Genomic DNA, 18,931 nt, shown 5'->3' on the forward strand with positions numbered 1-18,931 from the left:
AATTAATTCATGGCAACTCCATGATGTTGATACCCAACCTTGTTCAACTACATCCTTACAGAATGCAGCTGTATAATGTAAGCACCTGGACTTGAGATATCGAAGGGAGATGTAATATTAAGTATGATCTTCACCTAATATTTCAACTATTTCTTCAGTTTGGTGTTTTCCCAGTTAAAACAGTGACTCCACAAATGTCCTCGTAGGCTATTTGTGGCTGTATCATCTGGTGTCTATGTACTAGATAGATCATAAGCGAAACTAGAGAGGGCTGTGTGGCAGAGATGTGAATGCTGTCATATAATAGGGAAGAAACTCTTGTAGAACTAAGTACCTTGGAACAGAAGGTCTGTTACTGCTAATGGTAGCCATGGCCTTGTGGACCACCACTTGTAAGTGATGCGCTAATAACTTTCTTCCTTCTCTTACATTTTTTTTTTTTTTCAGTCTCTGAAGTTTGTCACTGTAATGTTAGATAGATGCATGGACTAGAAAAGAGGGTATTTACTGTGCTGCCAATCTTGCCCTGCTGTTCAATGGATTGACATGGCAAGGGTGAAGTGTAATATTTATATCAACGTAATGTCTTCTCCCTTTTGTTCCAGGGAAACAGCTTTCAGAGCTTTGATCTGAAGCTTGTGTGGGTAGATGAAACCTGCAGGGAGAAATCAGCTTCGGGACCGTAAGTGGGAAATTCTCCTCTGGGAGATGTGTGTGGGGAAAGCTTTCAACTTAATTACTTGATTGTGGAACTGAGAGGATGTTTCGAAGTTTTGTATCAGCTTCTCTCCACCTAGTGGGGTTTCTCTGTGGGGGGGCCACAGGCAACTGCAGTGCTTCTGAGATGGGATTGCTTCTCAGATTGGACTGCTGGTATTTGCTGACATATTGAAATCAATTAGTAATAAAATGGTTTTAGCTGCGGGCATAAAGAACAAAGATGAGTTTACTAGTTGATTACCTCTTCAGAAAGAAGAATTGGCTGCAAAAACAGCATTAGCTTCTGAAGAGACATGAGCTTCTGTTTGACTGAAGTTTTTCATAGTCCCCAAAATGTCATTTGCTTCACAGGTATGGACTCCGCATTATAACCCCAGAAGAAACGTTCGTTCTCACCGCCAAAGACCCACAGATGAAGGTTAGCAGTGGTCAAGGCCTTTCTGTTCCACCAGAAGATAACCATGTACCAAGCCCTGAAATAGGGAAACAGCATAGAGAGGATGGCACCTCTGTAGTGGGATAGAACATTGCCTACCAAGTGGAAGATGACGTACAGATGATCTTTGAGGCCCCTTCCAACCCAAACCACTCTATGATTCCATACCATTAAGCAGCATAATTCTTAATCAGAAGACAGATTATTGGACTCTACAGCTGCTTAAATGTAGATGAAACCTTTTGTCTGTGATTTTTGTGGCCTTTTTTTTTTTTTTTTTTTCTTCGTTAATTAAAGCACTGCTGGATGAGGGAAGGGACTGCCCCCTCTGCATGGCACAATTCCCCTGCAGGGCAGTGGGCATGGCCCCGAGCTGCTGGAGCTCATGGAGCATTGGGACACCACTCTCAGACATAGGATTTGGTTTGGGATGGTGCCACATGTAGCCAGGAGCTGGACTTGGTGATCTTTGTGAGGTTCTTCCAAGCCAGAATGTTCTCTGATTCTATGTCTTGCTGTTGGGAGCCATTTTGTTTTCTTCACTTCAGCACTCCTCTTCCTCTGTTCCTAGGCTGTTTGGCAGTGGAAGCTGAACCAAGCCATCCGACAGGCTTTGAATGGGAAGCGAGATTTCCCGCTGTGGGGTAAAACTGGAGAAGGCACCGAGCCCTCATCCTGCCGCTTCTTCACCTACGTCTTCAGGCTGGAGAGCAAGTTCAAAAGCGCATCCTATGAGGGTGAATGGCAGTGGGGAAAGCCTCATGGCAAGTAAGAAGCCCTTTTTGTCCCCTTCCTGGGCAAGAACATGCAAGTATGGCTATGCAAAGATGGCCTAATCATAAAATGGCTTAGTTTAGAAGGGACTTCAAGGATCATCTAGTTCCAATGACATACCAGCTCTGGCTGCCCCATTCAACCTGGCCTTGAGTACTCCAAATGGGGCCCTATGAGGGCAGAGGAGCGGAAGACAGTCACCTCCCTCACCCTGCTGGTCACCCTTCTTTTGATATGGCCTAGGTTACAGTCAGCTTTTGGGCTGATGTTATGATCCCACACTGATGGATTCAGTGGATGCACAGATGGATGTAGAGGTCATGGAATCATAGAATTGTTTGAATTGGAAGGGACCTTTACAGATCATCTAGTCAAACTCCCCTGCAATCAACAGGGCCATCTACAGCTCCATCAGGTTGCTCGGAGCCCGGTCCAGCCTGGCCTTGAACCTCTCCAAGGATGAGGAATAGTCTGTCCTCTTCTTTCTTATATCCCTCCTTTAGATACTGAAAAGCTGCTAACGGGTCTGCCAGAGCCTTCTCCAGACTGAATAGCCCCAGCTCTCTCAGCTTTTGTGGTAGCAATGGTAATGGGGGGACGGTTGGACTAAATGATCTTGTAGGTCCTTTCCAACATTGTGATTTTATGATTCTATGATTCTTGTTCCCATAAGGGAGGTGTTTCATCCCTTGCATCATTTTTGTGGCCTTTGTCTGGACATGCTTCAGAAGGTCTGTGTCTCTCCTCTGCTGAAGACTCCGCAGAATGGCTGTGGACATGGGTGGGATATTCCATCCATTCTGATTGCCAGGAACACAAACTGTGGGCTGGTGATCTCCCATGGTGTGCTCACTTCTCTGGTTCCTGCCTCACTTCCTTTCACAGAGAAATCTGGTGTTGAGGACAAATTCAGAAGACAGTTGAGACATACTTATGTGCTTTCAGGGCTTGGTTAAAGCTTGAGGCCTACCATCTGATCTGCTGTATAGAAGATGTCTTGCTAATTACACTGGTTTATGTAGTAAATTGTAGAGGCTGCCCCTAATGTGGTAATGATCACATTGAAGGCACTGCACTGGATTGTGCTTATAATTAGGAGTTAGACTTGAGCTAATGTTTATTACTATAATTTCAGCCCGAGGCATAAAATCCTATCATCATGACAAAGGGGAGAAAAAAGAAAAAAAAAAAAAAAAGCAATTATAAAAATGTTGCTTGCAAGGAAGCAAAAAAATTTTCCCTGTGGTATGAAAATCTATTAGAATATGAGAACTGCTCACTACACCAGCCCAAGTTAAAGAATTAGCTTGGCCAAAAAGGAGCTGTTTGTGAAAGAAAGGTTAAACGGTCCCAACTAAAATCTTTTTGAGGAACGATGGAGCTGAAGATACCAAAACAGATTGTTATGGAAGTTGTATACTTCCTAAAATTGACACAGATTTATTTTTATTTATTTATTTACACTTTTTTTTTTTCCTGTTGAAGCCATAAGAGTGTAGTGACTTGTTTTAAAAGAGCTGTAAAATAATCAGAATTTCTGGAATCAAAAGCTTGATCTCAAAGCTTTTCTGGAACAGCTTACTGCCTTGCTTCAAATCAGCATTAAATAGGTGTTTGGAGTAGAGCTAAGCCTGAGGCAATCCTTTACATAACCTCCACTTTACCCAACACATGCATTACCAATGGAGATTAGAAAACCACTGTGTGCAGGCACAGAGATGCACTTTCTTTGCACTTTGTCTCTTAATGTCTTAGGGTTGGAGAAGCCTTGTGAAGAAGGATTATCTCTGTTGCTTCAGATTGAGTGACTTAACTGAAGTATCCCAAGAAACCTGTGGCAGAACTGACTAATTGCTTGGATGCTAGGCTTTCCTTCCCACTACTGAAATTGCTCCTCCATTGGACTTGCTACTAATACAGGGTTACAAGAGATCAAAGCTGGCCTTGATGGCTTGTCTTCTTCTGAGGGAGAGACTGCATGGCAAAGCACACGAGGCTGTGGTTGTGTAAATCAGGGCTCTCCAGCAATAACTTATGCATTCTTTGCCATTCTTTCCCAGTACTTCTGATGCCTTGAAGTGGAGGAAGGAGACAGTCCCACTGAGAATAGCTTGAACCATCCCCGTGGCTAGAGTTAGCATCCTGTTTGGTTTGCTCTCCTAGCAAAGCAAAAGGGGATGTATTTTAAATATATGTAAATTGATCTGCCCACTTTGCTGTGTGCTAATACCTGAAAAAGTCTGTCTTGTGTAGGTGTTTAGAACAACATCCTTGATGAAAGTCAAGACAATGCGTCATGGCTTTGGTACTGCACCATCTTGTATTGTCTTTGGTTGTAGGCAGACGGCTGTGTCTGGGCTGATGCAAGATTTGAAACAGTGAGCGGATGTGGGTGGAGGGGGAGATGGGGAGCTGGAGGAAACTCATTCACAGACATGCATTATCTGTGCAATAATTTGAGCACGCACTGCACTGACTGTTCTAGTCTCACTGTTGCATTGTTATCTCATGTAATCATTTCTACAACCCCAGCATAAAACAGATGGAAAGATATGATCCCTTTAGGCCAGTGCTTGTCTCTTTTGTTTTCATAGCATCTGTTAGAGTGAATTTCTGGGCCGTGGTGTCATTGACTTGCCTACAGGGATGTGCCATGCTGGAACTTCAGCTGGCCTAATCACATAGTATACTGTAATTACAAAAGGATCGTGTACATTGTCTAAATGAATGACCCAGCAACTCTAAAAAATGTTTTTGAGATTAGGGAATTTGGAAGAAGATTCTTCCAGCTCATTCTAGGACATAAAAACCTTATAATATTAAAACCTTTCAGTACAGTTCAAGATGCATGAAGAACTTCTCTCTTTCTATCCCGAGAGGAAATGTTTTGATTTAGCAACCTCTAGGTTGTGCCTTGATGATTTATGTTCAACTGAATGATGCTGGTGATAACCCTTATGTAACACTTGCTTCACAATGCAGGGGAACATTGAAGTGGCGTGATGGTCGCAACCATGTTGGAGATTTCAGAGAGGGCTTGGAGCATGGGTAAGCCTTAATTAAAAAAAAAAAAAAGAAACAAAACTCAACTACTTTGATTGCTTACTTGGCTGAGGAATTGTTCCTCCTAGAGAAACAGGAACATACTCTAACAGCCCAGTATATTTGTCTGATTTTAGACACTTGCAATAGACTTAGTGAGTGAATTGCCAATGACTACAAAAAGAAAAGGAGAGAGTGCAGAGGACCTGTTATGATGGAGATATCTTCATCTGATTGGATGAGTATTAGCTTTGAGCTCTAAATCTAAGTGAAATAGTTCATATAAAATACCTTGGAAAGAAATTTTTAATTATCTTTTAGAACTTCTCTTAAATCCCTTTTTTTTTCAAAGGAAAGAAACCATACTACAAAATTCAAACATTATTTTCCTAAAACTTTCTGAAAGTAGGACTTTTAAGATATCTTATTTCTAAACGAGTCCCAGAATAGGTGATATTTTTAAAAGGAAAACAAAAACCTCAAATATATTGAGTTGAGGTTAAGAAAACAGTTTATTAGTTTAGTGTCAGAGGTAAAACTAGCCCCATCCATGTCAAATCTCGTTAGCAGATTCTTAGTTTTAAAACTTGATCCAGTTCAACTGAGTCACTTGTTGCCATGCTGACCTCTACCATCTGCACCCTGAAGGTTTGGAATATGCCTCGTCCCTCGCCGATCTGAAGACCGGTATGACTGCTATAAGTGCCACTGGTATGAGGGCAAGATGAGAGGCTATGGAATCTGTGAGTAAGTAAAAGCCAAAGATGGACTCTGCGGAAAAGGGAACTCCATGTGTAATGGCTGAAGCGTTTCCACATCTCTACGGAAGGCCCAGTTGCATTATGAAACCCAGGATAGTTCAGGCTTGAGCAGCTTTTAGTTTTGGCTTGATTTGCTTTTGCTTTGGAGATGGGCAGTATGGCTTCTTCATCAGCCCTATGTCTCCTGAATATTAGAATAGTAAGAACTTCCCCATGAGCTAAAACTATTGTTAACTACCCAGCAGAACATCCTCTGTGTCCTATAAATGAAATTGTCATTGGTGTTTGTTCCTGTTGTTGCAGAGTAGAGAGTGCATGGTGTGCAGTCAGCCTTTACAGCATTTGCTCTCTCTCATCTGACTGTGCTATCTGAACTAAACTTTAAAGAGAGGACATAAACAAGGACATAAAACTCCTTATTTATGAATAAAATACAGTTTATAGCACATGTCGAAGCCACTAGGGAACTTAAAGCCAACTGAACAGTGCTGTGCTACACATGTAGTGTAAAACATGAAAGCATGCTGACCATTAAAGATGACAACTCTGCTTAGCTTAAGTGCTTTCTCTTCTGTAGCAGTGAAGAAAATCTGTTGTCCAGCACAGCTAGAGCTCTGAGCAGCTCTTCTTCTCTGAGGGTGATCCCAGGAGAAGGGGTGGTTGATGGGAGTAGGAAGGGGAAGACAGTTCTGGCTTCCTGCTTGGTTTGACCTACTCCCACCCTGGATTTATTAGTAATGAGTAGAACCTGGCTAGCAGAAGGTCAAGGACTGAGCAGCCTCTCCCAAGACAATTGCAGGCCTAAGTGGCATGTTCTCAGATAATACTGAAAGCTATCTGTGGACTGATTGAATTGGGTGATGCACATTCCTAATAGTGAACCACTGCAAGCTCCAGAGCCGCTGGTCAAATATGTGCAACGTTTAGCAGGAAGATGAGCCCAATCTATTCATTTTCTTGTCTTCCTACTGCTATAGTAGCTATCAAATATGCACTGTCTTAGTCTGTTCTGCTCTCTGCAGGTATGGGAATGATATGGTCTACAAAGGCTACTTCAAAGATGATGTGCGTCAAGGGTTTGGTATACTGGAGAACTTGTCAGCTGAGCATCCATTTAAATACACAGGACAGTGGGAAAATGACAAGAAGAATGGATATGGAGTTTGGGAAGACAAGGACAGGTAAAGGCAGCGTGGATCAGAGATGGCTTTAGGTGCCTGATAGTATTCCTCATCTGTTGGCATGAGGAAAGCCTCATGTTCTGACAGGGGGGATTGAGGATGAAGGGGGAATGTATTCAGCCTCTGCTATACAGCTTGAACTCCTGGGGAATCTGGGTTGGATTTGGGCAGTAAGTCTGGCTTTTGTTCTTCATGGAGCACTGTATTGGGTGCCTAGCCTCTTTATGTGATGCATCAAATTGACCAAAACGTGGTGAATCAAGGAAAAAGCTCATCTTTTTTTCTCTTGCTTTTCAGAGGGGAGAGATACATAGGGACATGGCTTGATGATCACAGACATGGACAAGGCATTGTAGTCACCCAGTCAGGTGTCTGCTATCAAAGGACATTTCATGCTGATAAAATGGTGGTGAGTATCCATTTTCAGTGGACTATCTAGGTAATGTGACATGGAATCCCTCCATCAAAGACTAGATTGAGCTTTTGCTTTGTAGTTATTTCTGAGGAAAACAGCAGCCAAGGAAAATTGAGCGTTGATATTTTACTACAGTAGTGTTTTTGAAGAACAAAGCCTAGATAAAGCTTTCTGTTTCTTATCACCTTCATGAAGTACAGGTAGGAACAAAAAGTGAGACTGTCACCTTTTGTTCACGCTAAGACACTTGTATGTTTAGCCTTTCAGCTGGTCATCAGGTCACAATTATAGAACTGAACTCACATTTCAAATGCTGTGCTGGTAAATATGATACTTGGAGATTATTAAGTCTTTACCTTGCCAACGTGAGCATGCCTATGTTAAGTTGTCTTTCCAGTTCATTGAAAATTAGATGTTGGTGTGAGAAACTGTCATGGGAGAGCTGGCTTGGAAGTAAAAGTATTTCTTCTCATGAAAAATGCACACTTAAAGCAAACAGCTTCCCTCCTGTTACACCAAATTAGGACAGAATCTTTAGCATGGAAACTGTTGGAAAGGCTTTCCATTCAAGTTCCGTCTGTGGGGAACCAAACTAAAGCTGTCTTTTTGGACTACCAGCTGCCAGAGGCTCCTTTAACTTCACAAGGCTTCCGAGTGGGGAGCAATCGCTACAGTTTTCCTAGTGGAAAATTGGTAGAGCCAAGAAGCTTCCCCTGGAAACCTTTTGTTTTTGCCAAAAAGGCCACTTTCCATCAAGAAAACCATTCCAGTGGAAAATGTATTACAGAAAGTGACCACATTTTCTGACTGGTGTGGGTACACATAAACCTCCGGGCTCAAAGCTTGGGCCAAGTCCTACTGAGAAATATTTACCCCTTTGGCGTAAGTTATCCTGTGTCTGTTCTGCATCTCTGTGTTCTTTCCCTGAAATGCATGCTACTGTAAGCAGCAGTGGGAGCTGGGAGGCAATGGAGCAAGTCATTTTATGAGTGCTTAAGGAGAAGCTTATTAATGCCCTGTTGACTGCATGGCAAAGGACAAAGCTAATCCTACACGACAGCCACCTTCCTCTTTTCTCTTAACGTGCTTACAAAGAATGACACAGCTGGTTAGAGTCACTGGAAGGTCATGGGACTGGGAAGACCTTGAGTTCATCCATTTCACAATTCTTGGTGACCACTCTTGGATCAGCAAACTGCCTTTCGTTCCTTACTCTAGGGAAATAATTGTAGTAGTACAGTCATGTCAAACCACCTGGCTACTCAGTGTGTCTCCTCTACACTGTAATGCCTACTTGGTTGTCTGTAGACCACCTCCTTGCTTTTCTCTTTAAAGTTGCATATGACTTTTTTGGGCTTTCAGAAAGATTCTCAGAACCTGCAGCCCATAAGGAAGTTTGAGCCAGTGGCCGTTTCTAAATTAACTGTAGTAAGTGTGAGCTTAGCATCATGAATTCACTACTTTTGCTTTTAAATGAAGGGTTCTGGGATTCTGCTCTTGGAAGATGACTCAGTCTATGAAGGAAACTTCACGCAAGATCTAACATTTGTTGGAAAGGTGAGTACATATTTTCTGGAGGGAAGGGGGTATGAGCTCTGAGGAATCCATTAGTTTTATTGAAAGCAAGCAACTATATAGAAAGGCTGAGATGAAATAACAGTTTATTGTGTCATTTTTTCTTATATCATGCTTTGTTTCTTCTGTTATCCCTCATTCACAGAACGGAAGCTGCAGCAGGGAGACTTCAAGCAGCATGGGGTTAGGGGCTTTGGGCATTGTATTGTTTTTAACTTGAGGGTTTGGGTTTTTTTAGTTGTTATTGCTGTTTTTTGGAGAATTCTAGCTGCATTTCAGTTTTTCTAACAATTGCAATTAGGATGCTGCACTCTCAGAATAAATGTTTAGTGGTTCAGGAGCACAGGAAATGATGCGGAGAAGAAAACGGAATTGCAGTACCAGTGTTATACCAGCATAACCAGGGTGTCAACGTTGCTGAATGATCTTGGAAGTTTGATTTTTACAATTCGGCTGCTGCGTTCACACGTTCAACATTTTTTCAGTTGATCTTTAACCGAAATATCTAGTTGAAGTGTTCACTAAGTGCCCTGTTGCAGGGAAAACGAGTCCTCCAGCTTGTTACAGGAATGTATGGCAAGTCTGACGGGAAGTGTGTGGTCAGATCAGACTGAGCTGACGTTAACAACTGATGAGTGATGGTAACAACTGCAAATCAGCCCCATCATTTACTGACTTGTCATGGGAGGAAGCATTTGTCGTAATCTTCTTCAGCCAGAGGCGTTGGGGTGAATTTTGCAGAGGCTGATTGTAGTGTTTAAACGCAGCTTCCTCCAAAATTAATGTTTAGTTTGAGTGGTTGGCTTAGAAAAATCTGCTCATTATGTGAAGATAGAACACCTCCTGTTATTAGCAGTAAGGATTTCAGGTTTGCCTTGGAAGACAGATTTGTTTCAGTATTGTTTGACTTTGAATTTGGTTTAATTAAATCCTTTTAAGTTTCAATCAAGCTACTGCCATCCTTCTCCTGTATTGGCCCCAGAGAATTTTAGGTTTTTCTTGGTAGCAGCAAACGTTCTGAAATCTTTTATGGTGACTATCTTATGTTTCTCTGTATCTATGAGGCCAAACTTGCTTGTGGTTTTAACAAGCAGTGGAAAAATAGAGGAGAAATTTCAGTTCGTCTTTCAAGCCAGAAAATTTTATAACTCAAAGATACTGGCTTCTTGTTGTCAAATTTAATACAAAAATCTTACTCTGTGATTGTGGTGGTCTTCCCCCTCCACAGTCCTTCATGTGTCACTCGATATCAGGGATGTGTTTTCTCCAGTGATTGTTACCTTAATGATACTACTGCTTTGAATGCTAAAAATGTACACATCAGTGTTGGAAGTTGTTCTTAGTCACCATTTCAGGAGCTGGCTCTGTGGAAAAGAGAATTTGAGGGCTTAGTCCAGCTTGTTTCCTCTTGCTAATGAGATCTTGGCACAGTTATCCTATATTTCTCTCTTGCAGGGAAAGCTGTCATTTGCCAATGGCTTTATTCTGGAGGGAACTTTTACTAACAAATCGGGCCAAGGCCTTCAGACGCAAGGTATCCTGAATACATCAAACGAGCAGCTGGATGAGAGAATAACCAAAGCGTGAGCAAAACCAGCTGATTTCTTGGGTTGCGGCTTGTATTTTGACAACACCTGAAAGAGCCCCTGGATCAGTCCCTACAGTGATGAAGGCAGTTCTTTTCTGAAAAAGCGGGTGAAATCTAGTGTTTATACAAGAAAGGGAGGATGAGAGGAGAGCACAACTTATCATTAATCTTAATGTTACGTGGGAAGCAGAAAACAGATGTTCAGCCCCTGTCTTCCCACTGGCCACCCATACTCCCATCCTCAGTCTGGAGAGAGTTGGGAAGTGATTTATTCATGCGTTCACACATTTCTCAGCATATGCATTGGCACATGCACTGACAGGCCTGAAGCTATACAGGCAAAGCTAAGATGCTAAAATATATCTCCTGCTCTTTTTTGATCCTCTGTGCTCCTATCTGAATATTTCTAGTTGATACTTTAGAGAAAGAAAAGCAAAGAAGGTAGCAAAGGAGAGAGGAAGCAAAGTCTCTGTATCTTTAGGGACAGCTCTGAGTGGAGCAGAAACCCTGTGATCAATTAATCAACAAAGTTTCAAATTACCAATGTTCCATGAATTATTTTCTCTTAGCCTGAATTATTGCTGGGATAACAGACTGAAGTTGTTTTGTCTGAATAACCGATTAGGCACTAGTGACCTTCTCTGCTCCCATATTTCTTGCACTGATATCTCATTCATGGAGAACTTTCCATATTTAAAAAGTGAAGTCTGAAATGATTGCACCTTTCCTCAAAAAACCCTACTGCCATGTCATGTCGTGCAGTCAGCTGGGCCTGAAGGAGTTCCCAGTAGAGAAGAGGTGGAAGGGAATCTACGACCAGTTCCTGGAGTTCATCCATTCGGGCTGCAAAGAAGAAATGGAGGAGTCTTTTACAGGATTCCATATACAAACAAGCAAGGAGCTCCGGAAATCTCAGGAGTATCTCTTCTGCCAAAGGTATGAGTACTGCATGCCATCATTGCAACAGAGGATCCATCTGTGTAGACAAAACAATTCCTTTTGTTCTATTAACCCCCTTGGTGTCCCACCTGCAATACTAATTGGGATTTGGCCTGCATGGTTTTCCTCCCTCACCTGCCCATCTTTTCAGGGGGTCTGAGGATGTTTCCTGGAAGACAGAAGATATTCTTGAAGAGCTTGTCCAACACCATGAACTGGGGTCACTACAGAGCTATTTAGAGAAGGTAAGGCTTAAAAAGATTTGTCTGTCTACTGAATACAGACAGAAGTCCTAGGAACTTCTGTGTGCTAATAGAAAGCAGCAGCAATACAGTCAGCGACATCAAGAATCTTGTCTTAAATGTATGTGAATACCTAAGTTGGTGAAGAAGAGGGTTTTCTTCCATGCTTTGTGGACATTAATTTTGTATGCAGGTGTACAGGTCAGGGAAGTGGTGACAAAGCTTTATTCTTGGTTCTCTAACAGTGTCAGGAAATAACCAGTTGCTGGAAATGATTAATCTACTTCTGTGAACTCTTTAAGTTGTTTTTCACTCAGCCAAGCTTACCTTGAAGCCTTTGCCCTTTTTTTGCATATCACAGCAAAGATCATCACAGCAGCGAGTTCTGCTAAGCGTATTTATTTCTGATAATGGAAGGAGAGTGGGCTTTTAGCAGTTAAAATAGACCAAAATTATAATCTGTCTTTCCAGGCTTGTTTTCCTTTACTGACAAAGGAAAGCTGGGTTGCCTTTCAGTATTACTCCTCTACTGGTGGCTTGTAAAACTTAATTTTTCTCTATCATCAGGCATTGAAATCTTCCCTACATCCACTGGGAAAGCTGCTGAAGGCCTTGACAATAGCTTTTCAGGCAACTTACTCTGGGATTGGAGCCAACAGACACTTGCTGACTATGGCACAAGAGGAAGTCAAGTATTATGCAAAGAAAATATGGGAGTTTTACCAGTAAGTGGTCTGAGACATTTCCAGTGGGTGTATGAAGTATGTCATAGGGATAATTGCTTTAGAATGGTCAGGATGGTTTTATTTTGCATCACGTTTTTTGGGAGACTTGCTTCAAAATAACATTAGATAAAGAGATCCTTGCATTAACTAAGCTCTTATGGGCCTTGGAAATGTGTTACATCCATTGCTCAGTACACAAATCCAAGGGGTATGGCTTTAATGTGACTGTACATCATTGAGATATGGCTGCTTAATGAGCACTTACTTATAATATGGTTATTTAGATAAGCACAAATATGAGCAAGATAAGTAACAAGGGTAGCGAAGTATGTCAAAGCATGCAAGCAGTGGTACTCAACGTCTATATTTGAGTGAAAAATGATTTCAGCTTAACGTGCCTCAACTCAACAGGAGTTAAGAACATGCGGTGTAAGCATGTGACTGAGGTTTGGCTGGTATGGGTAGTAACTCCAAATGGAGGTTGTTCAGTCATGTGCTTGTCCCATGGGGACATAAGGACAGGATCAAAGCTATGACTGGGGCTGTGTTGCTGCTTGAATATTTTTTTAGCTCTACTTCTAACTACACTTGAATAAGATATTGCATTAAAAAAAATGGATAAAAGGTCTTTTCTTATCAGTGTAGCCTTGAGTACTTGAGGAAGGCTGCCAGCAAGAGTTACTTGTCCTAGAGCAGTCTGATGGGAACTAGTCAAATTTGACTCAGTTCATCTGCTATATGTCAGTGCTGTGAAATGGTGTAGTAGAGGGAAACTGCATTTGTGAATAGTACAGCAGGGCTGATGATCTTAGCAGTGGTTGATGTGAACCTTCACGAGTTCCTGAGCTCAGTGCATACCGTGGAAATCTTCATTCACAACTCAAGGCCTTTCAGGTGCAGTGTGGGAGGGAGAACCAGCTTGCTCTGCTGTGCACCTGGCTAAGGTTTCTGCAGTGATGCATCTATGCCAAAACCAGGCAATAGCTCCCCAGTCCTTTTTTGTTACTAGGCAGTTTTGGCTATGAAGTAGAAAGATGACGATAAGATAAGTATGAAGATAAGCCCAAACTACTGTTTCAGAGTAGAATATGACCATACTCTAATGTTCATAGATGGATTAGAGAGAACTTTAGCATGTGACTGATCACGAAACCTCATTTGTCTTAAGTGGAAATACAAACAGATGGTTCTCAATGAAGACTAATTACACAGAATCACAGAATCACAGAATTGCCAGGGTTGGAAGGGACCTCAAGGATCATGAATCTCCAACCCCCCTGCCACATGCAGGGCCACCACCATTCCACCTAATGCTAGACCAGACTGCCCAGGGCCCCATCCAATCTGGCTTTGAACACCTCCAGGGACGGGGCATCCACAACCTCCCTGGGCAGCCTGTTCCAGTACCTCACCACTCTCTCCGTAAAGAATTTCCCCCTGACATCCAACCTAAATCTCCCTTCCCTCAGCTTAAAACCATTTCCCCTTGTCCTGCTGTCACTCACCCTTTCAAAGAGTTGATTCCCCTCCTCTTTGTAGGCTCCCTTTATGTACTGAAAGGCTGCAATGAGGTCACCCCGCAGCCTTCTTTTCTCCAGGCTGAACAAGCCCAGCTCCCTCAGCCTGTCCTCATAGGGGAGGTGCTCCAGTCCCCTGATCATCTTTGTGGCCCTCCTCTGGACCCTCTCCAACAGCTCCCTGTCTTTCTTGTACTGGGGGCTCCAGACCTGGACGCAGTATTCCAGATGGGGCCTCACAAGAGCAGAGTAGAGGGGAACAATCACCTCTCTGTCCCTGCTGGCCACCCCTCTTCTGATGGAGCCCAGGATCCCATTTGCCTTACGAGCTGCAAGGGCACACTGCTGGCTCATGTTAAGTTTTTCGTCTACCAAGACCCCCAGGTCCTTCTCCACAGGGCTGCTCTCAAGGACCGCTCCTTCCAGTCTGTAGGGATGCCTGGGATTCCTCCGGCCCAAGTGCAAAACTCTGCACTTTGCAGTGTTGAACCTCATCAGGTTCACCCGGGCCCACCTTTCTAGCCTCTCGAGGTCCCTCTGAATGGCATCCCGTCCTTCAACTGTGTCAACCACACCACTCAGCTTGGTGTCGTCAGCAAACTTGCTGAGGGTGCACTCAATTCCGTCATCAATGTCATTGATAAAGATGTTAAAGAGCACCGGTCCCAAGACAGACCCCTGGGGGACGCCGCTCGTTACCAGCCTCCACCTGGACATAGAGCCATTGATGATCACCCTCTGTCTGCGGCCTTTCAACCAGTTTCTTATCCATCGAGTGGTCCACCCATCAAATCCACATCCCTCCAGTTTGGAGATAAGGCTGTGGTGGGGGACCATGTCAAAGGCCTTGCTCAAGTCCAGGTAAATGACATCGGTCGCCTTTCCCTTGTCCACCGATGCCGTCACTCCATCATAAAAGGCCACCAGATTGGTCAAGCATGACCTTCCTCTGGTGAAGCCGTGCTGGCTGTCATGGATCACATGCCCTTTCCTCATGTGATCAAGCATGTCATCCAGGATGATCTGTTCCATGATCTTCCCAGGCACAGAGGTGAGACTCACCGGCCTGTAGTTCCCAGGGTCCTCCTTGCTCCCTTTCTTGTAAATGGGAGTGACGTGACCCTTCCTCCAGTCATCCGGGACCACACCAGACAGCCACGACTTCTCAAATATGATGGAGAGCGGCTCGGCAACCACCTCAGCCAGCTCCTTCAGAACCCTGGGATGCATGCCATCCGGCCCCATAGACTTGTACACATTCAGTCTCATGAGGCGGTCTCGGACCTGCTCTGTCCTCACAGCAGGGGGGGATTTACCACCCCAGTCCCCACCCAGAGGTGTAGGGATGCAGGGCTCAGGGACGGAAGGAGTACTGGAGTCCTGGCTGCCAGTGAAGACCGAGGCAAAGAACTCATTCAGTACCTCGGCCTTCTCTTCGTCCGTTGAAACCAGTTCTCCTTTTACGTTTACCAAAGGAGGTACACTCGCTTTGGCCTGTCTCTTCTGGCTAATGTACCTATAGAAAGTCTTCCTGTTGTTTTTCACGTCCCTCGCCAAGTTCAGTTCCACCTGCGCCTTGGCTTTCCTGATCCCACATCTGCAAGTCCGGACAACATCCCTGTATTCTTCCCAGGTGGCATGCCCTTGTTTCCAGAGTTTGTACACACCTCTCTTTGCCCTCAGCTCTCTCAGCAGGTCCTTACTGAGCCACGCTGGCATCCTCCCTCCTCTGCCCGCTTTCTTGTTCAGTGGGACAGAGAGTTCTTGCGCTCTTAGGAAGGCATCCTTGAAGAGTAACCAGCTCTCTTCAGCATTTTTGTTTTTAAAGACAGCATCCCAGGGGATCTCGGCCAACAGTCCATTGAACAGCTTAAAGTTTGCTCTCCCAAAGTTCAGGGTCCTGATGCCACTCTTCACCAGGCCCACAGTTCTCGAGATCACAAACTCGATCAGAGCGTGGTCACTGCAACCCAGGCTGCCTCCGACCTTAACACCATTAATTATTTCCTCCACGTTGGTGAGCAGCAGGTCCAGCAGCGCTTCACCTCTGGTCGGTCTGTCCAACACCTGGACCAGAAAGTTATCATCAACACATTCCAAGAGCCTCCTGGACCTCTTGCAACTCGCCGTGTGATCTATCCAGGAGAAATTAGGATTTCTGGAGTGATTGTCCTAGTCTTCAAGGTTGGAAAAGACCTTCAAGATCATCCAGTCCAACCATCCACCTATCACCAATAGTACTCACTAAACCATGTCCCTCAACACAAAATCCAAACGTTCCTTGAACAGAAATTATATTTTAAAGCACTTGTTCATTTCTGGCAACTTCTGCTTGTAATGGAGAATGCTTTTGAGTTGTGATACTTAGTCTGCTAATAGAGAATGGCTCCCAGAGCCAGAAATCATTCTGTAAAGCTCCATTAAACAGAGGTTCCAGTGTGGAAGAAAACACAGTGACTACAGGCACAAACTATGTCTTCAGGCAAATATAACTTTGTTCTGCTTATGTTATAGGGGTTTGCTCCATCTGGCACTGGAACAGAAAGGTCAACTGCCTGTGAAATGTGTGGATGGAGAGGTAAGGTATGTGTCACCATGGATTGTTTAACCTGCTTGAAGCTATGAGGTGTTTTCTAAAATGCAGTAAGTGCTAATATGATCTAATATGATTGCATTTGACTCAGGTCTACTTCTCACACTTTTCTCTATGAGCTCAAAGCTTTCAGTGATTTGCAGGAGAGCAACTTCTCCTAATTGTGTTCTGTAGAAGAATAAAGGTGAGGGGATATGGAAGTGTATGGAACACAGCCTTGCAAGATAACTCACATCAAATGAGGAAAAAGTCAGGTTTGGAAATAGCATGGCGCAGGAAATGTGGCAGAAAAGGTAGAAGACGCAACATTCTTAGAATAGGAAGCTAGGAGTAATTGTGGGAACAGTAAAGTGTTGGGTTTTTGGGGATGGGTAGAGGTTTTTGTGTGTGTGTGTGTGTATATACACACATACATTTTGTAACTATCCAAACTTGGTGTGGAATGGGTGAATTTAAAGGGTTGATGGAATGGTAAGCAGCTGGAAAAAGGCTTTATCTATGAAATTTATTCTTTTTTCCTTAAGAAATAACAAGTGCTCTTTGCGGATTTTGCAGTCTTAGGAGTTGTTTCTTATGTTGGCTCCTGTGTAGCTGCATAGCTTTTAGTCATATCAAGATTACAGACTTCACTATAGGACTCACCTTTCCTTTTCTCTGCTGTAGCGACCAGAGGGCATACAGTGTGGTCCTTCCATTGATCTTGCCCTGCTTCTACCCTGAGCTTTTCATGCTCTACATGCTCTATCATGAAAGGGAAGATGATCTCTACTGTCAAGGGATTGTGGACCTAAGCCTATTTCCTGACATCAAGCTGCTAGAGTTTCTGGATGTACAGAAGTAAGTGACCTTTTTTTTACTTCAGGATGCATCCTACTGATATCAGCTGTGAAGCTAAGAGCCAGGATAAGCTCTGATGGCACTAAAGGAATGAATGTATAGCGTGTTAGTTTCTTGACCCATTGTTAGCTTTGGCACTGAAGTCTTTCCTAGGTTTCCATCTGTAAGTAAAATCAACCCTCCGTTCAGGTCAATGAGTCTGAGCTATTATTTTTTCCTGTAGCTATGTGGTTGAGCATAGAGGACTCAACATATTGCACCTGTAAGGCTTTCAATGGGGAGATATTAACAATGAAGACTGACTGAGAATGGAGTTGGGACATAGGTATCTGCCTTCTAAACCTTTCATTTCTGTAATCTTATTTCAGACACCTTTGGCCTCTGAAAGACCTCACCTTGACAACCAACCAGGTAAGAAGTAGCCCTAAAAGCAAAATTTGGCCTGTTAGTGAGATGATATGGAGCTACTTGTTGGTGCCAGTCAGTGATGGAGCCTCACTTAAGTAAGCACAAAGGCCCTGTCCTGCACTCACAAATCATAATGAGCTGATATGCGATGATTTAGTTATGATTTACAACTACTGCATATCAATAGCCCTGGGTGGGAATATGCATTCTGCATAGGATTGCTTTGTAGTGTTCTGCTCAGTGGCTTTTTCAAAGACATATGAGTTGGAACACACTGAAATGTCTACGGTTCCAATTCTCAGCAGTGACACTATATAAAACAGCTTTATTTCGCCCTTTTTGGGCAGTAACTATGTCCAGCACTGAGGAGGCATGGGGTGACTCCTGGAAAGATGCTCTAACAGAGGCACAACTCTTTGTCTCTTTTGCAGAGGCGGTCCCTGATCAAAGACAAGTGTTTCTTATCTGCCACAGAGTGTTTGCAGAAGTTGATGTAAGCCACCTTCTTTAACTTCTCACTCTCTTTTTTTCCTCCTTAGAAATTTCCCTGGTCATGATAGAACCTCTTGCTCTGGGCACGTGGATGGTGCTATGTGAGGGATATCTTGCCAGTATGGTGTTCCAAGATGCTAAAGTTAGAAAAGCAGAGATTGATTTAAGGAGCTCTGCTTGATTTATTGGCTTGAGGGCCAGTCTAGGGGATGGTGCTGCAGTAACACGTGGGAATGAAGATAAAATGGTACAGGAAAGTGTGGAGAGTGACATCAGATGGAAATTCTCAGGTCCTTGTGTATTCTAGCTGTGGTTAGAGCCTCGCCGTGAAAGCCATGGTGACTTTCACTGGGGAAAGCAGCACAGTCAGCATATACCTTCCAGGATGTGGTGGGCAACCTTATAAATGTGTTACCTGTATTATTCCCTTGCAAGAGCAGTTTTCTTGATAGAGCTGCCCAAAGAGATTCAGTCCACACCCTAAAGTTTTACTTGAGTGACTCAGGTAAAACGAAAGGTGGCATTAGGGATTAAGGTGCTCATGACTTGTGAAGACTCGAGGTCCACCTGGACCCTGTTGATGCCTCCTGGTACCACCTTGCTGATTTTTTTTTTTTCTTGGTGCAGCCATTTGAGATGATCAATATATTCTTTTTTGTAGTGTGAAGGACTGAATGGTGTCTTTT

The 18,931-nt window shown here is 43.5% G+C and overlaps 1 protein-coding gene across 7 annotated transcripts in view; it reads left to right on the top strand.

The window, feature by feature from the left end:
- Nucleotides 1–18,931, top strand: part of ALS2CL (ALS2 C-terminal like) — a 62,455-nt gene that overhangs the window by 40,367 nt on the left and 3,157 nt on the right. For all 7 annotated transcript variants that reach the window (XM_090143241.1, XM_031607863.2, XM_090143239.1 and 4 more), the window contains exons 8-23: nucleotides 606–682; nucleotides 1,072–1,138; nucleotides 1,728–1,924; nucleotides 4,913–4,978; nucleotides 5,621–5,719; nucleotides 6,756–6,914; nucleotides 7,212–7,323; nucleotides 8,809–8,886; nucleotides 10,360–10,487; nucleotides 11,255–11,428; nucleotides 11,583–11,676; nucleotides 12,241–12,398; nucleotides 16,430–16,498; nucleotides 17,172–17,345; nucleotides 17,714–17,756; nucleotides 18,185–18,246. In XM_090143241.1, coding sequence (XP_089999367.1) covers nucleotides 606–682; nucleotides 1,072–1,138; nucleotides 1,728–1,924; nucleotides 4,913–4,978; nucleotides 5,621–5,719; nucleotides 6,756–6,914; nucleotides 7,212–7,323; nucleotides 8,809–8,886; nucleotides 10,360–10,487; nucleotides 11,255–11,428; nucleotides 11,583–11,676; nucleotides 12,241–12,398; nucleotides 16,430–16,498; nucleotides 17,172–17,345; nucleotides 17,714–17,756; nucleotides 18,185–18,246 — 1,757 coding nt within the window. The remainder of the gene's footprint in view (nucleotides 1–605; nucleotides 683–1,071; nucleotides 1,139–1,727; nucleotides 1,925–4,912; nucleotides 4,979–5,620; nucleotides 5,720–6,755; nucleotides 6,915–7,211; nucleotides 7,324–8,808; nucleotides 8,887–10,359; nucleotides 10,488–11,254; nucleotides 11,429–11,582; nucleotides 11,677–12,240; nucleotides 12,399–16,429; nucleotides 16,499–17,171; nucleotides 17,346–17,713; nucleotides 17,757–18,184; nucleotides 18,247–18,931) is intronic.

The sequence above is a fragment of the Phasianus colchicus genome, chromosome 6, assembly GCF_987193195.1.
Source record: "Phasianus colchicus chromosome 6, bPhaCol1.hap1.1, whole genome shotgun sequence".
Classification (NCBI taxonomy): domain Eukaryota; kingdom Metazoa; phylum Chordata; class Aves; order Galliformes; family Phasianidae; genus Phasianus; species Phasianus colchicus.